A 20,648-nucleotide genomic window follows, 5' to 3' on the forward strand; every position below is an offset into this window, starting at 1 on the left:
TAATTACTCAATTTAGAAAGTGATTTTTTTCCCCCTACAGAATGCCAAATAAAAGTATTAATAGCAAGGAGAAACCATCTTGCCTTTTTCATTATTAAAAAATACTTAGAAATTTCAAGTGCAAACTTAAAATGACCCCATACATTTCTTCTCATTCTCTTTAGTTACTCCTTTAGATGTCTAGAAGGCATGCTAATCATGTACGATTACAGAAAATTTATAGTCATTTGACTTGCTTTATCTGAGAAGTTGAGAAAGAATATGCATTATTTGTAGTTCTGACTTTGTATGATCATTTCTTGCTAAAAGAACTTTGTTGGAAGAAAATAAAGTCTTCAGTAGCAAACCTGTTTTACTTTTTCTCCCCCAGAAACTAAAGTTCTTTATTTGTTATAGTGAAATATCTTCATGGTATAGCTTTTTAAAATTAAACTCAACATGGGTATCTTTCTTAAAATAGGAAATAAAAGTATATCTGAGAATGCCACTGCCACAGCTGCACCTAAAATGCCTGACTTAGCTCCTGTTTCAACTCCTGTTCCATCACCTGAGTAAGTTATATTGTGATATTAGAGTTCTGTTAAAATGGAGAGCTAAGTGTACTAGTACATAGAAAGGTACTTGAGATTTGTGTGTGAAATGATTATAGAACGCTCTGAATCATAAGGCACGCATTCCACAGCCACTTAAAATATCTCCGAATTGCTTTTTGGCACCAGGAATGCACTTCACTCCAGACCAGATATCTGTTGTTTTGATATTATATATTACCTTTATTATTCACAACACTGAATCTTTTTCTTATTGCAAATAATTGGCCTAATTCTGCAGGAATAGGTTTGAGGACAAATTTTAAAAGCTTGCTTTCATTAAGTTAAAATTTAAAAGCATTGATAATACTTGTGCTGTGCCTCAAAAGCTAAAAAGGGTGCCTGAAATACCTAGAGTAGTGATTCTTAAATTATGTGTTTGTCTCTCAGCAAACTCTTACTCTGTTCAGTTTCTTAAACTGAATTAGATTGAGGTCTTTTCCCAGGTTGCAGTGGGCAACTATGGGCAGAAATGCCTGTCATATAGCTAACGTAAAACACCCTCATTTTTTTTTAGTCTTCCTACCAGAGATGATTAAGGTTTTTTGACACCTCTACCCCTTATCTATAACAGATAAGCACATAGACTGGATAATTGGGTATAGTTACTGTAAGTTTATGTGTATTTCATTATACTCTGTAAAATTTTGAAAGCCCTTTCTTCTCAGAAGAAATCTGCTTAACAGGATAAGATAATTGAATAGGATACATGTAATGAAAGGTGCAGTGGGTATGGTTTAAGCTACAATTAATTTAAGCTGTAATTCCTAAATAACATACTAATTCAAAATTGAGATTTTTGTGCTTTGAAGGGCACAATGACAAATTTGTATTCTGTGTTAATTCAGGAAATGACTAAAGATACTTATTTATTGAATGACTACAGCATTGTATGTCATTGATTCCTAGAAGGTACTAAGAAATCTATTTAGGATAGGGTGGTATTTCTAATTATGTGGAGCTGTGATTGCTAGTCCCATTTTTGTAACTATGCTTCTTCAGTTAATAACACATACTATGTCTTCTTTTTCAAAACTGAAGGAAACTGACTTCACTTTATATATGTACCGACGTACACATATATACACTTACTCCTCCCATGTATACATAAGAATATTTGTTGAAAGATACTACATCAGTCTAACGTAGTGGTTTTTACCTTTCTCTATTAGTTTTAGTTTATTTACTTATAATTTAAAAAAAGATTTTATTTATTCATGAGAGACAGAGAGAGGCAGAGACATAGGCAGAGAGAGAAGCAAGCTCTCCCCCATGGGGAGCCCGATGCCCGACTTTATTCCAGGATCCCAGGATCATGCCCTGAGCTGAAGGCAGACACTCAACTACTGAGCCACCTAGGTGTCCCTCTATTAGTTTGATTTTAATAGAGTTTTTAATCTAATTGCTTTTTAATTTATGTTTCTTATTTATTTTAAATTCTTTTTGATGACTTTATAGCAGTCCTTTGAAGAAGAAAACTGAAATTGAAGAATACATGATAGGGTATCACTGTTAAAGTTACTTTGAAGAGATGACTTACTTTCTTTTCTCAGGTTTGAGTTTTTTAAAGTGCAGCTCTGATGAGGTATATATAGATGGTATACAACTTAATTTGTACCAAATTAACTCAATTTAATTTTTCTCCCTCCCTCCCTTTCAGACACTGCTCCTTTTTACTGTCATAATTTATATTGTAAATAGTAAGCAATAAAGATGTAAGAAATGTTATTAGTCTATGTTTTAGTATTGCCCATTTACTTACTGTCAACAAGATGAAAGTCTAGCTTTTAGATACTATTTTATTACTACCTTTGCTATTATGATATTAGTCTTTATTCAAAGACATTTCCTGGCATTCTTAGTAATTTTTCAGAGTAGGAAAATTATATATGGAGATGTTTCTTTTTGGTATTCAAATTATTTTTTCAGATTGTATGTTTTATGCTGTAAGAGCTGCATCTGGAAATTTATTATATTTATCTTAGAATGAACCACAGATGTTATAATTTATAGCACTGTTCTTACCGGCTCCATCCCCCCATACTTTCCTGCCTTACATACATACTCTAGATCCTAGAGATGGGATTAAGTTACAGATGAGGGCACTTTATTATTAGCCAGGACAACTCTAATGAAAAGTTGTTAAATATTTGGCTTAAATAATAGAAAATTAGGCCAGATTATTTTAAAATTATTTTGGGGAGGGAGGGATGGCAGAAAATTGTGTGTGTGTATCTGTGTGTGTGTGTGTGTGTGTGTGTGTGTGTGTGTGTGTGTGTGTGATGCTACCCTGGAATTCCTCACATCATCCACAGAAAAAAATTTTTTTTGAAAAACCTAGCTATCTTTTGAAAGCATGATACTCAAATACAAAGTACATTCATAAGTATTAAGAATCCACATATAAGCAATCCACAATAATCAGGTTTGATTTAGTAAATGGGATTTGAGTCATCTGGCTGATCAGTTGATAGATGATTTTTCTATTACCATTTCTGAACAATACTTGCTTTTATAGTGAAAATGACTTGAAGGGAAAAATTCATCCAAAAAAACCATTTCAGTTTCTCCTATATTTCTAGTCTTCCTTTTATTCGATGTATGATACAGTGATTTTTTAGCATAATTTTAACTTTAGATTTCTAATTAAATTTGTGTATATTTCTAGGTTTATAACCACTGAAGGACACATACACGATACAGAGTTCTCATCACCAGATACTCCAAAAGAGAGTCCCATTGTACAACTGGTTCAAGAGGAAGAAGAGGAGGCAAGTCCATCTACAGTGACCCTTCTGGGTAGTGGTGAACAGGAGGATGAATCATCACCCTGGTTTGAGTCAGAGACACAAATATTTTGCAGTGAATTGACCACAATTTGTTGTATTTCTAGTTTTTCAGAATACGTATATAAATGGTGTTCAGTTAGAGTTGCTCTTTATCGGCAACGTAGCAGAACTGCTGTGGGTAAAGGAAAAGATCGTCTTGTGTTGGCTCAACCACCATTACTGCTTCCTGCTGAATCAGTGGATGTTTTAGTATTGCAACCTCCGAGTGGAGATTTGGACAGTAAGAGAAAGGAAAAGGATGCTGAAACTATCGATCTAGGTGACTTAAGTAGTATGAACCAAGGTGATTTGATTAATCACAGTGCAGATGCAATTGAACTTGAACCAAGCCATCCTCAAACTCTTTCTCAGTCTCTTATCTTAGATGTTACTCCAGAAATCCATTCATTATCTAAAATAGAAGTGTCTGAGCCTATTAAATATGAAACAGGACCTACACCATCTCAAGTGATCCCTCAAGAGAGTTCTGTTGAAGTTGATAATGAGACAGAAAAAAAGTCTGAGAGTTTTACTTCTATAGAGAAGCCACCTGTGATCTATGAAACAAATAAACTTAATGAAGTAATGGATAATACTGTAAAAGAAGATATAAACTCCATGCACATCATCACAAAGCTATCTGAAACAATAGTGCCACCTGTAAACACAGCTACTATGCCAGACAGTGAAGATGGGGAAGCCAAAATGAACATAGCTGACACACCAAAGCAAATTTTGACTCCTATTATGGATTCTTCTTCATTACCTGAAGTAAGAGAGGAAGAACAGTCTCCAGAAGATGCCCTATTAAGAGGGCTACAGAGGACAGCTACAGACTTTTATGCTGAATTACAAAATTCTACAGATCTAGGATACAGTAATGGAAATCTTGTACATGGATCAAACCAAAAGGAGTCAGTATTTATGAGACTTAATAATCGTATAAAAGCCTTAGAAGTAAACATGTCTCTCAGTGGTCGCTATCTGGAGGAACTTAGTCAAAGGTGAGCTTTATAATCAATTAGCACAGTCCACTTTGCATAGTGAGGTAAGTAGCAGAGTATGACTTGAGTAGAGGAGGAGAGGATTAGTTATCTCATGATAGTAGTAGTCAGTGCCATTTTTATTTTATTTTGTTTTATTTTATTTTATTTTATTTATTATTTTATTTAGATTTTATTTATTTATTCATGAGAGATACAGAGAAAGGCAAAGGGAGAAGCAGGCTCCCCATGGAGAGCCTGATTTAGGACTTGATCCCAGGACTCTGGGATGATCATGACCTAAACCAAAGGCAGATGTCTAACCACTGAGCCACCTAGGTGCCCCTAGTTAGTGCCATTTTAGCTGGAGAGCGAGTTACTTGGATATCAATAATGAATTGATTTTCTTTTTTAAAAGTATTAAGTGATGTAATATCTTTATAAAATAGGGTGACAACAACTTGAATTATCTTTAATCAGTTTCTCCTTTCTTCTGTTGTTTAAGTTTAGCCACTTTTACTATTGGATTCCCAGAGTAATCATGTGAAAATTATAGCATTATAACATGTATATCTGTACCGAATATGCAATACCTATAAAAACTATAGATGTCAAAGATCTTAGTGGAACTAGACCAGATATCAATTAAGAGTTTAAATAAGTGGGGATCCCTGGGTGGCGCAGCAGTTTAGCGCCTGCCTTTGGCCCAGGGCGTGATCCTGGAGACGCAGGATCGAATCCCACGTCGGGCTCCTGGTGCATGGAGCCTGCTTCTCTCTCTACCTATGTCTCTGCCCCACCCCTCTCTCTCTCTCTCTATCATAAATAAATAAAAATTAAAAAAAAAAAAAAAGAGTTTAAATAAGTGAATACTAGAATAAACTGAACTGGATGATTAGGGAACATTTACAGTCTTTCATTTACAGTCTTGTTTATCTTTGCTTTTATTGTCAAATCCAAAAAGCCGTCACCAAGATCAGTGTCCAAGAGCTTACTACCTGTGTTGTCTTCTGAGTTTTATGATTTCAGGCCTTACATTCAAGTCTTTAATCGATTATGAGTTACTTTTTGTGTATGGTCGAAGATAGTGGTCCACTTTCATTCTTTGCATATGGCTGTCCAGTTTTCCCAAAACCATTTATTGAAGAGACTGTTCTTTCCCGTTTCATATTCTTGGTTCCTTTGTCATAAATTAATTGATCATATATGTGACTAATCTTATATAGTAGTGAGATGTGTAGAATTGGTGTTAAGGTAGTAAATACTTCAAGGGACCTCTTTATTTTACCTTTGTAAGTGTTTCAGGCCTCAATAAGAGTCATTCTCAAAAAAGTAGATTTATTTCACAGGTTGAAATCCGAAGTTTGTTTACAGTAATAAGTTAATAAGAAATTAAAGCTAATTTAAATTCTTTCTTACTCCACAGGTACCGAAAACAAATGGAAGAAATGCAAAAGGCTTTCAATAAAACAATAGTAAAGCTTCAGAATACTTCAAGAATAGCAGAGGAGCAGGTTGGTCATCTTCACCCCTTATTTACATTTTATATAGATTTCTTTAGAATTCTGTAGGCTCTTGCTGGTAAGAAAGATACGTAATATTGATTCATTTTTTTTCCCCAATAGGTTAAGATAAGCCTTATAAGATGTCATGTTTGGGAAATTACCTAGCTATCAGCATCTGTATCTCCTCTAGAGATAATTTTCTTGAGCATTATTCCTGTTACATTTCCAAGTTTGTGTGTGTATATGTGGTAGAAGTGCATTGGCCTTTTTTTACGTAACTTTGTTAAACTCAAATCTTTTGATTGCAAATAAGAATAGTTCTGTTTCTTTTTAATCCTTATACCTTTTCATTTCTTCTTTTTTTACCCTCTGTCTCTTGCCTGTCATGCAATATGACTGGTGATATTGGCCATTACCCTGTCTTGTTGATTTTAAGGAAACAATTTCAGTATTGAACGGCTTCAGTGTTGTAATATCCAGATGCTTATTAAAAGTTTTTATGGTGTGTTACTAAAATGAGAAATTTTATACTTTTCTAAAAGCTTATCTGGTACTAGGGGATAATGAGATGAAGTGAGGAGGCCTGAGGTTTCAGAGTTTAGTTGCATCTTACTGCCAGTTCCACACACAATCTATTTGTGGTTCCATACAAATTTCCTCCTTTAGTGTTTTTTTTTAATTGAAGTTTGAGTTATTTATGTATTCTGAATACAAGTCCTGTATTAGAGATATGCTTTACAAATATTTTCTCCCAGTTCATTATTTGTTTTGTTACTCTCTTAAAAGTATCTCATGAAGAGAAGTTTTTAATTTATTAAAGCCTACTTACCCATTTTTTCTTTGCTCTATAAAATCTTTCTGTAACCTGGGGTCACAAAGATTTTTTTCCTCCGTTTTGTTCTAAAAGTTTTATAGTTTTCATTTTACATTGGGTTTATAATCTATTTTAATTTTTACATATTGCAAAGTATGGCCCAAAGTTCTTTTTGTTGAGGAGGGGGATAGAGAAACATATGAATGAATATGTCTTTATTCCAGTATATTTGTTGAAAAGACTATCCCTTCCTCACTGAATTTCCTTTGTACTTTTGATAAAAAATTAATTCACCATACATACATGGGTTTGTTTCAGGGCTGCTCTTTTGTTCTATTCATCTATTTTTATACTTTTACCAAATTGTTGTGATTACTATAGCTTTAAAGGAACTCTTGAAGTCACATAGTGTGAATCTTCCAACTTTGTTCATCTCTTCCAGAATTGTTTTGACTAATACGGATTTTAGAATCAGTTTGCCAATTTCTACAAAAAAAAACAACAACAACATGTTTGCATCTTGGTTAGGATTTTGTTGAATTTTAGATCAGTTTGGAGAACTGACGTCTTAACAGTATTGTCTTCTGACCCATGAACACAGTAGTTAATTAGTTCTTCATTAATTTTAATGGTTAAAATTATTTCCTCTTTATATTTTCTCATCTCAAAAACTTAAATACTTTTAAATAATTTATGTATTATTAACAGTATTAGTAAATCTTGATTAGAAGTGTTAACCAAATTATTAAATTTCATAGTTTTTTCTTTAAATGTTTATAACTGTCTGGAACCTATCAGGATTTGTCAGATGTGAGTCACAAGATATAATGAGTCAGATTCAACATTTTAAAAAGATGAAGTAAGATAGAAAAGTACCACAGTGTATCACAGTAGGGAAATAGGTGAAACTTTTTGTTACAGTTTTATACATCCACATCCTCCCTACTCTTGCACATACACACAGTTGAGATTTAAGATTGATTGATTGATTTTTATATTTATTTTATTTTTTAAAGATTTTATTTATTTATTCGAGAGAGAGGCAGAGACACAGGCAGAGGGAGAAGCAGGCTCTATGCAGCGAGCCCAATGTGGGACTCGATCCCGCATCTCCAGGATCAGGCCCTGGGCTGAAGGCAGCACTAAACTGCTGAGCCACCCAGGCTGCCCTAAGACTTATTTAAATCTAAATTTGAAAAAGTTAGGTCTAGAATGATAAATGGTTATATAGTTAAATAGAGTGTTAGATTTTCTTTACATTCTGTCCTCTTTTACTCCTTCCCAAATTCAGTAGTAAGTTGAAAATTTCAATACAGTCTCCCTAATACAGATTCCTGACCATGAGCATGATGCATAATTCCCTAAAATATGCATGTAGATATTTTACATAAAGACACGTTTGTCAGTTATAAAAGTTTTAAAACTCTAGAGCTGAAGAGATGGATGTTTTTGATTAATTTATTTTTATTGGTGATATTCTAGCATTGACTAGATGATCAGTTGTAGGTTTTTGACTATATGACATTCTAAGTTCCATTCTAATGTGTGTGATGGAATAGAATTTGTAAAAGCTTCTTAGTATGAGTCTGCTTTATACCCCAAAACATTTTTCAGAACTTTTTCAGCATCTTTTTGTGCCGACTGCTTTGGTTTGAGAACATATTTGACAAAGTGATTGTGTTGCATATACCTGACTATATGCTCGTTCCTGCATATGGAGCCCATATTAATTTGAAGTAATTTATTAACTTCCACTAGACAGTAATCCAAATGTGGCAATAAATGGCAAAATGTTTTTTGTAGGAGTCAGGGAAGGGAGGATTCAACAGTCTCATTTTTTGTTTTTTGTGTTTTTTTAATTTCTGGTCACATTTTACAGTACTTGTTCATTAAAAGCTTTCTATTATGTATTTTTTTTCTTGAGAAACTTAGTAATTTTACTGGAACTTGCAGTATATTTAACGTATAGATGAAACTTTCACACACACAAAAATAATACTTACTTCTTTCTTTATCATAGGATCAGCGGCAAACAGAAGCCATTCAGTTACTACAGGCACAATTGACCAACATGACACAGCTTGTTTCAAACTTATCAACAACAGTGGCAGAATTAAAACGCGAGGTATTGTTATTGCTGGTATTGTAAGACACATTGCATATATAGAGGTTGTCATAAAGACTGACTTATTAATGTGGTATCTAAGAACTTAAACCAAACAAAATAGTCATTTATAGAGAACTTGCTCAGAACACCGGAATGTGGCCCTATAATATTTTGGAAATAGATTAATTATGATAATTTTTTTTGGAAAACAAGGCATTCATAGTTTAGGTCTTACCTAAAATATGGTTATAAAGCAATACTATTAGGCCTTTTGCAAACCACTGGTACTTCCATTTTCAGTTCACAAAGGCTTATTGAGTTGCTTAACAAAGCAAACATTGCATTGATTTAACAAGTATTGAGCATCCAGTGTATGTGAGGTATAAGCTGTACATTCCTTATGGCATATAGCAGTGAGCAGTCCCTGGCCACAGAACTCTTCTGGGGGAGAGGACAGTAAGATAGAAAACGAAATATGTGTGTATGAAGTGATTACGGTAAGGATGGCTTAGCTAGAGTGATTTGGGAAGGCTTATCTGAGGCAGTGGCATTAGAACTTGAGTGCACAAGAAAAGTTTGCATGCCACAGGAGGCTTAGGGTCAGAACAAACCTGTTACTAGCAGCACTAGGGCAAAGGACCCATGATTAGAAACTGTGTGGTATATCTGAGGGCAGAAAGAAGGTTGGTGGCTGGAATAGAATGAGGAGAAGGAGAGTAAGAAGTACATTCAGGATATGCCAGGGACCCTGTCATAAAGGCCTTTATAAGCAATTTAGAGTTTGATTTTTACTCTTAGGGAAAGAATTAAGAAGTGACATGGGTCATCTCATTGACAGCACTTTGAGAAACTCCCTGTTTGTTGCTCTTTGGAGAATTGCCTCTTGGGGAATAGCAAGAACAGAAGTGGGAAGGAGACTAATTAGGATGCAGTTGCAGTGACCTGGGTGAGGTGATGTTGGTTTGGACTTATATTTTTAGAAGTGGAAAACAGTGTGAAGTTGTTGAATTCAGGGAATGTTGAAGAGAAAGACAAGCCTTGATGAAAGATCGGATGTGTGGGATGAGGAACTAAGGATGATCCTGTGTTTTTGGCTTAAATAACTGAGTAATTGCAGGTTCAGTATTACAAGATGGTAAAGACTAGGCAGGAGCAAGATTTTTTTTTCTCCCCAAGTAGGAATAATACAGATGGAAAAACACAGCAAATGTGGCAAAATGTTAACTATTGATGAACATAGGTGAAAAGGCATGAATATGTTCATTACTATTTTTAAAAGTTTTCCATAGATTTAAAAATGTTCAAAGTATTGGGGGGGAAGAGAAGAAAAATGATCTCAGTAGGACATTTTCTAAGTGCATGCCCTTCATTTTATGGTTTTGAAACATATTAAAAAATGCTTAAAATTATTTGTCCTTTGATTTTTATATCCCATTATATTTATTATAGTATAATTTTTAAATTATAATATAATGACAGGATAAAATAATAATATATTTAACATTACTATAAAATAAAATATAATAATTATTAAATCCTTTTCTCCTCTCAGGTTTCAGATCGACAAAGCTATCTTGTCATATCTTTGGTTCTCTGTGTTGTCTTGGGACTGATGCTTTGTATGCAGCGCTGTCGAAACAATTCTCAATTTGATGGAGATTATATTTCAAAACTTCCTAAAAGTAATCAATATCCAAGCCCAAAAAGGTAGTATATATCAACATTTTATTTCACTATTTTTACTATATTTTATATTTTGAGAAATTTGAATAAGCAAATAATGAGATACTTTCTTTTTCCCATATGATTATCTTAAAACTGCACTGTTAAAACATCATTGTAACTAGCAAGAGATAGTCCTGTATCTGGAAGGTTCTGTAGACTGGTATGAAAAATACGTTAATAGGAAGTACATAAACCCTTGAAATGTTTTAGTTATGAAAGGTGCTTAAATGTGGAATTCAAAGGGAGAAGATAGTAGGTATTTTAATATAGCATCTTTTAGACAATGATCCTCAATTTTTTTACATGTAATAGCAATAACTGAAGTATTACATTAGAGATTAGTATTCTGTGGATGTTCAGTTCTCAATAGCTTCTATCAAGCTCCAAGTGCAAAGTAAATTATACATAGTTTACTCATTGTGCTCATTTTCTTCATGTTTTAGGTGTTTCTCTTCCTATGATGATATGAATTTGAAAAGAAGAACTTCATTCCCACTCATCAGATCCAAGTCTTTACAGTTAACTGGCAAAGAAGGTAGATTTTGTGCAATATATATATATAAACATGATTCTAACTTACTTCTGGCATAATTACAATGTCAATGTTGTGTTCGAAACCACCTGTAACAGAATAATGGGTAACCTTCATGTTTGTACTATGTCAGAGCCACTGTATCATTTTCACACTTACTGTCTTTGTTCCTAAAAACCCAGAGGGTGGGGAAGGAAGGGGGGCTTAGTTTAATTAGCCATTGGTAGCTTTGTTTGCACCTGCTCCTGTTTAGAAGTATTTCTTTTTAGAAAGGGATGTTTGAAAAAGTTCAACAGATTTGGAAAACCTGAATGTGCTCCCATAGCACCCTGTGCTTATCTGCCTCCTCCTCTTGTACAGGTAGGACCCCTTTTGTCTCTAGTTTAGGACTGTGAGGCACTTTCTGGGAAAAAAAATCTAGTCTATCTCTTTTTTTATAGGCCAGGGTCTATAATAGCATTCTATTGTCTAACAGTCAATGAATACTTAAATGAATGAATGTGTACTGAGTGGCTATTTTTTTATATCTGTTCTTTTAAAATTAGCACTTATTAAGAGACTTATCTTTATACAGTATTAAAATAACCAAGTTAATTATGTATTTCAATTAGAATGGCTTTCTTAATAATTATTGGCTGGCTTCCCTTTCTTTTAAAGACTTCCCTTCTTTTAGTAACAACAGCATGTTTCAATTGATTAACTCTTTCAAGTAATCATTGCTGAGCATTTGAGCATTACTATTTCCACAAAGCTTCACAGACTTAACCCATTACATTACATGTGTGCTTACTTAGGACTAGTAAAACTCTTCTTCCCCCTTTTTCTTTTTTTCTTCTTTTGGCTGATTTTCTTTTACAACTGAAATTTTTAATTGAAGAATTACATGTAAGAAAATGTAATTGTCATATGTAAAACTTGATGAATTTTCATAAACCAGTTGAACACACCTGTATGACCAACACCCAGATTAAGATGGAGAACATTATCCAGTACCCCAGGAACTTCCTTGTGCTCTTTTAGACACTGTCCATCACCTCCCAGGATAACCACTGTTTTGACTTCTGACTGTTGACTGTGAGATTCACCATGTCACTGAATATAGTTGTTGTATCTTTATATAATATTCCATTATACAAATGCACTACACATTATTTTGATCATTTTCAGTTTGAGGCTATTCCCTATCTTTTGGTACTGTGTTTGATCTCTAGCATTTCTTTGTTTATCCTTCTTTAGAACTTTTCTGCCTACATTATCCATCTATATTTGCATGTTGTCTACTTTTTAACATTAAAGTTCTTAACATACTAATCATAATTTTAAAAAATTCCTGGTCTGATAATTCCACCATTCTTGTCATCTAACTCTAGTTCTAATGTTTGTTTAGTCTCTTCAAACTGTGTTCTTTGCTTTTCTAAAAAAATGCCTTGTAATTTTTTATTGACAGATGGGACATGATGCACTAGGTAAAAGGAATTACAATAAATATCTTTTCATAATATAGTGGTGAGGTGTGGTGGTAGAGGAAGCATTGTGGACTCCTGTGATTAGGTTTCGGTCTTTTGGCAGGCCTTTGTCCCTGGACTGTACACTTCACCAGTGTTTGTTGGGTTTCTCCTTTTGCTTAGGCCAGTTCGGCTCTGATAAAACACCAGCAGGTACAGCTCTACTAAAATAGTTCCTAAAGTCAGGCCTTGTTAAGAACAGAATACTCTCTGGGACACCTGGGTGGCTCAGTGGTTAAGCACCTGCCTTCAGCTCAGGGCATGATCCTGGAGTCCTGGGATCAAGTCCCACATTGGGCTACTCTGGAATATTTCAAAATGGTGAGGACCTGGTAGAGCTCCTAAAAATACAACTCATAAAAGTGTGAGGGCTCCCCTCTGACTAGATGTCCTCCTTAGACTTTTTAACTTACAGATTTATCCACACTGAGCATCCAGCAATTTATCAACTAATAGTTTTTTTTTCTATATGAGCACTGGTTCCCACAGAGGTTTCTGCCCAAGTAATTTGTGATTCACTGTATTTGCCTATCTCTGAGTTTGGGGATAGTAGTTTGCCTTGTGAGCTCACTTCTCTGAAGGAGCTAAAAAAGTTGATTTTTTGGTTTGTTCAGCTTTTTTACTTATTGTTAGGACAGAGTGGCAGCTTCTGTGAACACGGGCACACTTTTTGAGGCTACAGACAATTTTTGTTTCTTCCTTTCCAATCCTTATAGATCTTATTTCCTGTTTTCCCTAACTGCAGTGGCTAGCATTTTAGCAGTGTTGAAGTAGCTGATAGGCACCTTTGTCTTGTTCCCATTCTTAAAGGGAAAACACCTAGTGTTAAGTATTATATTTCTCATAGGTGTTCTGTAGATAGCCATTATCAAAGGAAGTTCCTCTTCTTAGCTTGTTAATAATAGTTCCTCTCCCCATTAATGCTTTATTTTACCAAATACTTTTTAAGCTTCTTTTAAGATGACTATTTCTAATCTTCTTATTAAAATGAATTAAAGTTCTTAACATCAATTATCAATTGATCAATTATACTAATTGATTTTCTAGAGTTACATTTTTATTACATTGTTAAAAAAACACAAGTTGGTCATAATACATTATATATGTGTATGTTTTGTGTACATACTGTTAATTTCACATAATTCTGTGTGATACTCTAGGGATTTTGCTATCTTATTGTTCATGAATAAGGTTAGCATGTAATTTTTTATTTCAGACTGTTGGGTTTTGATGTGTAAAGTATATAAAATCAGATGGGCAGCATTCTCTTATTTTCTGTTCTCAGGAAGAGTTTCAGATTATAATTATTTTTTGAATTATTAGTCACATAGGTCCAGTATTTTCTTTGTAAGAGGAGTTTTGGTTAAAGGAAACTGATTATTTTTTTTGTCACTTTAAATTTAAAATTTCCATGAATTTTTCCATTTCATCCAAATGTTAAAATTTATTAGCAAAAAGGTACTTGCATATCTTTTGCCTATTAACTCTTTTTATTTTTTCTCCCTCTGAGAGCTACAAGTTTCTTCTCTTTTTCTGTCATTAGAAGTTGTGCATTCTTTTTGACATTTTCTTGTACTTTAGCATCTACAAATACTTGTCAAAGTCTGCAGTTATTCAATACTTTTACCTCTTTTTGAACAATACGAAGATCTTGTATCCTCAACTTCATTTATATGTTACTGTTTTGTGTATACAAATTCTTTATTTTCTTTGTTTAGTTTTAACTCAACAAGGTATACTATTTTTTACACTAATGTTCATTACATTTATTCACATATATACCAATTTCTTAATTCTTCAGTTCTGCTTTCTGAGACTCCGTTTGCCATTATTTCCCTTCATACTGAAACATTATCTTTTTTTCTTTATTCCTTTTTAAATTTGTTGGGCTCTTTGAATCTCTCAATTGGTATCTTTTATCAGTATTGGAAAATTCTTAACCATTATTTTTTCCCCAGAATATTCACTCTACCTCATTCTCTTTTAGAGTACCCATTTAATTCAATGTTAACTTCCTTTTCACTTTATGCCGCTAAACTTTTTTTTTTTTTTTAAGATTTTATTTATTAATGAGAGACAGAGAGAGAGAGAGGTAGAGACATAGGCAGAGGGAGAAGCAGGCTCTCTATGGGGAACCTTATGCAGGACTCGATCCCAGGACCCCAGGATCACGCCCTGAGCCAAAGGCATACATTCAACCACTGAGCCACCCAGGCATCCCCTGTTATTTTCATTCTTTCTGCTTTTCTGTGAATTATTTGGGTGATTTCCTCCAATCTGTTTTCCATGTCGTATATTCTTCAGCTATCTATAGTCTATTACATTCTTCCATTGTGTTTTTAATGTCAGTTATTATATTTTTCATTTCTAGGACTTCTTTTAGTATTTGTTTAAACATCTAGATCCCCCCCTTTTTTTGTTTTATGTTTCCTGCAGATATTTTCAAGCTTGTTTTTTATTTAAAAATAGTAAGTATAGCTGTCTTTTTAGTCTTATGTTTTATAATTGTAATATCTTAAGACTTTGTGAATCTGTTCATTAATTGGGTCTACTGGCTCTTGCTCAAGATGCTTTGTGTCTTTTTGTGCTTTTACCTTTGTGTGTTGGTCCTTCTCTTTGAAAAATTTGTAGGGATAATTTGAGAGCAAGAAGGTAGGTCTTATTCCAGAGAGAATTGGTTTATATTTACTTTGTTTGTTTTGTAAGGTTAGTTGGACCACCAGATGATGGGAATTTGGACTGTAAATCCTTGCATTGCATGGGTTAATTCTTTCTCTGAGAGTAGTTCTGTAGAGTCCTAGCTTACTGTGGGGAGAGTGAGGGTGTCTTATTAGACTACTACTCTGGATGGGTCTGAAGATTTGATTTCTAGCTTATTCTCTTGATCATCAGAACTAAACTTCACATACTCATGCACTAGCAAATGCCATCAGGACAAAAATGACTTTTGTGTTCCACTTCATTGTTTGACTTCCTACTTTTCCTTCAAATTTGGCCTAGTTAATCTTGGCTGCTCTTCAGTGCTTTTAGTGATTTTTTTTTTTTAAAAGTTCCATATTTAGTTGCTTTCAATAGAGAGGGTGATCTGAGTAATAGTTAACCATTCCTAGAAGTAGGTGTTATTTTTTAAAAAGCAATTGGAGTGAGATTAGTAACCTGATAGAAATGGCTATCTGGAGGAATGTTTGGATTTTTTTTTTATATATTTTTATATATTTGATGACTTTCTCAGATTTCTAGGACATAATGTAAAAAAAAAACATAATTAGTTAAATCGCATTATTAGTAAATTTGCAGTATATGAAGTTTCTTTTTTTTTTAAGATTTTATTTATTTATTCATGGGAGACACAGAGAGAGGGGGAGAGGGAGAGGGGCAGAGACACAGGCAGAGGGAGAAGCAGGCTCCATGCAGGGAGCCTGATGGTGGGACTCGATCCTAGGTCTCCAGGATCAGGCCCTGGGCTGAAGGCGGCGCTAAACCGCTGAGCCACCCAGGCTGCCCAGTATATGAAGTTTTATAGTGAATTTTGCTACTTATAAACTTCTGGTTCTGTCAGACCACATACTGTTTACTTTTAATGGGTTCAGTAGGACTGAGATTTCATTTATCTGGTAGTCAAATGTCTTGTCAAGAAATATAGCTTGTCAGTGTGAAAGTGGTATACAGCTGTCTTTAATGTGCTTAAAGTAATGAAATCTTAGGAACCTTAAAATGAATATTTTTAATTACTCACCTTGCCAGAAGTGTTTATTCAGTATTACTTTGTCATTTATATTGCACGTTCAAGCTGTTTTTAGATTTTGGCATTCATAGTTTTAGTCATAGTAAAATACAATAAGAAAAAACTTCTTAAATTTCTTTTTTTGTGTGTATGTTCCTTTAACTGGCTTTCATACCTGGTCACAGCTGCTTGTTGCCATAATTAACCCACATTTGTGACACAGTGTAGGTTAGTCTTTTAGGGAAATACTCAGATGATCTCTAGGCTTGTTACTAGTTTACCTGGTGGTGTTATCCTTCTCATCAGGTAAGAGGTTTGGGCTGGGCCCAAGAAAAGGATCCTTACTGTTGGCTGATGACCAGCTATCAATGAAAAATTTAGGGAAATTATTTGAAGGAAACCAACCAAGCCCAAAATAAGAATGGTACCATCTCTTCCAGTTTGTCGCTTTTTACTAATTTAAAATGCATAAATAAATGCTTAGTATGTTATAATTATAAATTCACAGTATCTGTTAGGAAAACAATTACTAAGGGACAATATAGTTTTAGTGTTTATCATAGCATAATCTACATTTTATATCTGCTTTTTATTTTTTCTTATTTATAGTAGACCCAAATGATTTGTACATCGTAGAACCCCTCAAGTTCTCTCCAGAAAAAAAGGTAATATTTTGATTGTTTTTAGTGTGTTGGTGTAATTATGTGATTATAGATGAATTAGGTAGAAAGGTTTAATATAATCTTTAAGTGGTCCTTATTTAAATTTACTGTTTATTTCCAGTCATAGTAATGATATAAGTAAATGTTGCAGAAGTCAGCAAGCTATGACCCATAGGCTGTATCTGGCCTGTGGCCTGTTTTGTATGGGCCTGGAACCATCTTTAAAGGAAGGGTTGTAAGATGAAAAAGAATATGCAGGAGGGAACAGTATGTGACCTGCAAAACCTAAAATATTTACTGCCTGGTCCTTTACTGAAAAGGTTTGCTGACCCCTGGCTAATAGTCCTTATTTACTGAGTATCAGTGCTTATTAGGCACAATGTATACATGTGCTATTTCTCTAATCTTCACAGCAGCCTGGAGATGGTAGTATCCCGGAGCTGATATTAGAAAGCTGAAATTCAGAAGGTTTATACTATTGCATGATCTATCAATAAATCAGTGGTAAAACTCAAAATATACTTTTTGTTTACAAAGTCTGCTTTTTCCATTTTGCCTCTCTAAGTTGTACTCATTTTGACTAGAGGTAATGGTCTCTAGGTGAAAGAACTTAGACTTTAGAGCCAAAATAGTCCAGGATTCAATCCCAACCTCCACTTACTGTGTTGTAACTTGGGCAGAGAACCAAACCTCAGAACCTTGGTTTTCTAATTTAGTAACCGGGGATAAAAATACTCACTTCTCAATAAGTTAAGATACACATGAAGGCAACTAGATAATACCTGGTACTTAGTAAGTACTCAGATGTTAGTTATCATCTCCTAAATCTATTTTCAGAGGTGGCTGCTAAGTAAAGAGTTTTGATTGAGTAGTATTTATAAAATGGGAAGGTAATGGTGGTGTCTATACAGAACACAACAGTATGTTATGCTGTTCATAACACTGTTTTACTTCTCATTGGGTTGGTACTTTGCTCCATTAGCCCAGCTGTCTAGATGTTTTGATGAGTTAACTATTGGAGGTCTCATTACTATCTTTTTAAAAAATTTGTGTTATAGAAGAAACGCTGCAAGTACAAAACTGAAAAAATTGAAACCATAAAGCCAGCAGATCCATTGCACCCAGTAGCCAATGGAGACCTAAAAGGAAGGAAGCCCTTTATGAACCAGAGAGATTTTTCTAATATGGGAGAAGTTTATCATTCTTCTTATAAGGGTCCTCCATCTGAAGGAAGCTCGGAAACATCATCACAGTCAGAAGAGTCTTACTTTTGTGGCATTTCAGCTTGCACAAGTCTGTGCAATGGACAGTCCCAAAAGACAAAAACTGAGAAGAGGGCTTTAAAACGAAGGCGATCTAAAGTCCAAGACCAAGGAAAATTGATAAAAACTCTAATACAGACTAAGTCAGGATCATTGCCGAGCCTGCATGACATAATCAAAGGAAACAAAGAGATCACCGTGGGAACATTTGGTGTCACAGCGGTCTCGGGACATATATAAAATAATAGAACTTTTCATACTGGAGACTTTTGTTGTTCTTTGAAGAACAGTCTGTGGTATTTGAAGGGTTTGGGGGAGGGAGAAAATATTAATGGGAAAAGTATTCAGAAATTATGGTTTCTGCCTTTTTAAAAAAAGTAGGTGGGATTGTGTCAATCTTGGTTAATGAGCTGCAGTTTTACAAGGCTGATCACTTCCTACAAGGACAATGGTAGACATTTTATAAAGATGTTTTTTTCACAGATTAATTACTGGGACAAACGTAATTTGGAAGCCCCAGTTCCTTTGGGTGGGATAGGAATGAAAGCCTAAACCTCTTCCTTTAGCTTTGTTCCTATTTCTTGCACCTTCCCATATTTATGTGCCTTTTGTCTATTTATAATGCCACTGGAAGAGGAGGGAGAACTTTTTCTGTCATTTGATTTCTTTTATAACTTTGTTAGTTTTTTGAAGCTGCAAACACTACAAGGCTTTAAGGTGATCTGCGCCTGAAGTTCAGTAATGTGGGTCAGACAGTGTAAAGATCCTGCAGACTTGCCAAATAGACTTCTGTTTAGCAAACTCACTTGAAGCAAAAACTCGCTGGAATTTTTGTCTCTTCTTTTAGGTAAACCTTGATACTGATATTTTCATTTAACTTATTCTCATTTGTTTTTCTCTAGCTATTAACTCAATGAGAAAAAAGAAAAAAGCCTACAAGATTTTTTTCTTGCAAATAACTGGTATTTGGAAATAAATTTTTTATAAATTCACGTCTTTAACACAGTAACCACTTGTAAGGGTTTTCATTAGCTACATTACATTTTAAACATTCACAATAAGCACTAATCCTCCAGACTTTCAGGTAATTGCTTCCTGTTACTACAAATAGAACATTTGAAGGTTTGTCAAATGAGTCCAGGTCTCATATGATATAATCACTGCCTATGTACATACGCACGGAACCAGCTAGTGAGTTTGTCAAGCCTTGTCTAATTGGTCAAGTCTAAACGGATTATTATTCCTTGATGTTTGCTTTGTATTGGCTACAAATGTGCAGAGGTATACGTTGTGTGATGTCGATGTGTCTGTTTTCATTTTGTCTTTTTTTTCTTTAAAAATAATTGGCAGCAACTGTATTTCAATACAATGATTTCTTAGTGTGTGTTTGTACAGTAATGAGTGAAAGTCTGAAGTTTCTTTTTGAAAGGGAGAGAATTGACCATTTTGTGTTGTAAGACTTAAGTTATAACTTATTGAGCACTTTTAGTAATAACTGTTTTTAAACTCGTCTAATACCTTTCTGGGGGTATTGTTTGTAATGTGACCTATTTAAAGCCTTTTTTGTTTGTTTAAGTTGCTGCTTTTAGGTTAACAGTATGTTTTAGATGATTTGAATTTTTTTCCAGTCTGTACAATTAGCCATTCAGAGCAAGAGGGCCTGATTGTATAGAAACTCATTGAAAAGAGGTCCAGACGAGAGCAGAGGGAGAGTGGGAAGGTACACAATCTGTGTGCAGCACCCAGTATTGTGGAAAGATGACTTTCAGTATGTAACTACGGAGCTGTAGTGCCATTAGAAACTGTGAATTTCCAAATAAATCTGAACACTTGTCTTTATTAATTACTGGCTCTTTTGTTCTTGGAAGGAGAACTTATAAATATATTACTCAGAACATAGATTGAAGTTTTTGCCACATTAAAAACTAAATACAGTAACATCTCATTACATAATTGATGACATTTCAGCCACCTCTATACTGATTGAACTTACACATAAACATTGTGTTCTCTATACAATCATAATTTCACCATTTCAAACACTAAAATAAGAGTTTTGATCTTTATTTAGTAGAGTGCATGTATGCAGTTTCCTCTTAACAGATGCTATCTTGAGGACTACTAATTTCTTATTTTTTCTACATCTAAATAGAGTATAATGCTTTACAATTTACTTTTAAACTTTTACACATCTAACCAGAGCATAACATTTTATAATTTCAGGTGAGATTATACCTACATGAGGGGAAGAAACAGTTCTTGCCAAGTGTCACTGGTGCCTGATAAGAAGCAAAGCTATGTATATAAAATAAGCTTTCAATGTTCCTTGATAGCCTCATTTTATTTCTTCTAACATTAAGCATTAAAACAGCATAAAATGAAACAGGAATCCTAAGGGCAAACGTGTCGAG

The 20,648-nt window shown here is 34.2% G+C and overlaps 1 protein-coding gene across 6 annotated transcripts in view; it reads left to right on the plus strand.

Moving 5' to 3' along the window:
• Nucleotides 1-20,080, plus strand: part of SUCO (SUN domain containing ossification factor) — an 86,402-nt gene extending 66,322 nt beyond the window's left edge. For 4 of the 6 annotated variants that reach the window (XM_072733041.1, XM_072733043.1, XM_026001278.2 and 1 more), the window contains 8 exons: nucleotides 461-551; nucleotides 3,259-4,422; nucleotides 5,828-5,915; nucleotides 8,741-8,845; nucleotides 10,380-10,534; nucleotides 10,996-11,087; nucleotides 16,923-16,978; nucleotides 18,034-20,080. In XM_072733041.1, the coding sequence (XP_072589142.1) occupies nucleotides 461-551; nucleotides 3,259-4,422; nucleotides 5,828-5,915; nucleotides 8,741-8,845; nucleotides 10,380-10,534; nucleotides 10,996-11,087; nucleotides 16,923-16,978; nucleotides 18,034-18,477 (2,195 nt within the window). In that variant the 3' untranslated portion in view covers nucleotides 18,478-20,080. The remainder of the gene's footprint in view (nucleotides 1-460; nucleotides 552-3,258; nucleotides 4,423-5,827; nucleotides 5,916-8,740; nucleotides 8,846-10,379; nucleotides 10,535-10,995; nucleotides 11,088-16,922; nucleotides 16,979-18,033) is intronic. The other 2 variants (XM_072733042.1, XM_072733045.1) reach the window with 1 other exon arrangement.
• Nucleotides 20,081-20,648: the final 568 nt, after the last annotated feature.

The sequence above is a fragment of the Vulpes vulpes genome, chromosome 13 (genome assembly GCF_048418805.1).
Source record: "Vulpes vulpes isolate BD-2025 chromosome 13, VulVul3, whole genome shotgun sequence".
Taxonomy (NCBI): domain Eukaryota; kingdom Metazoa; phylum Chordata; class Mammalia; order Carnivora; family Canidae; genus Vulpes; species Vulpes vulpes.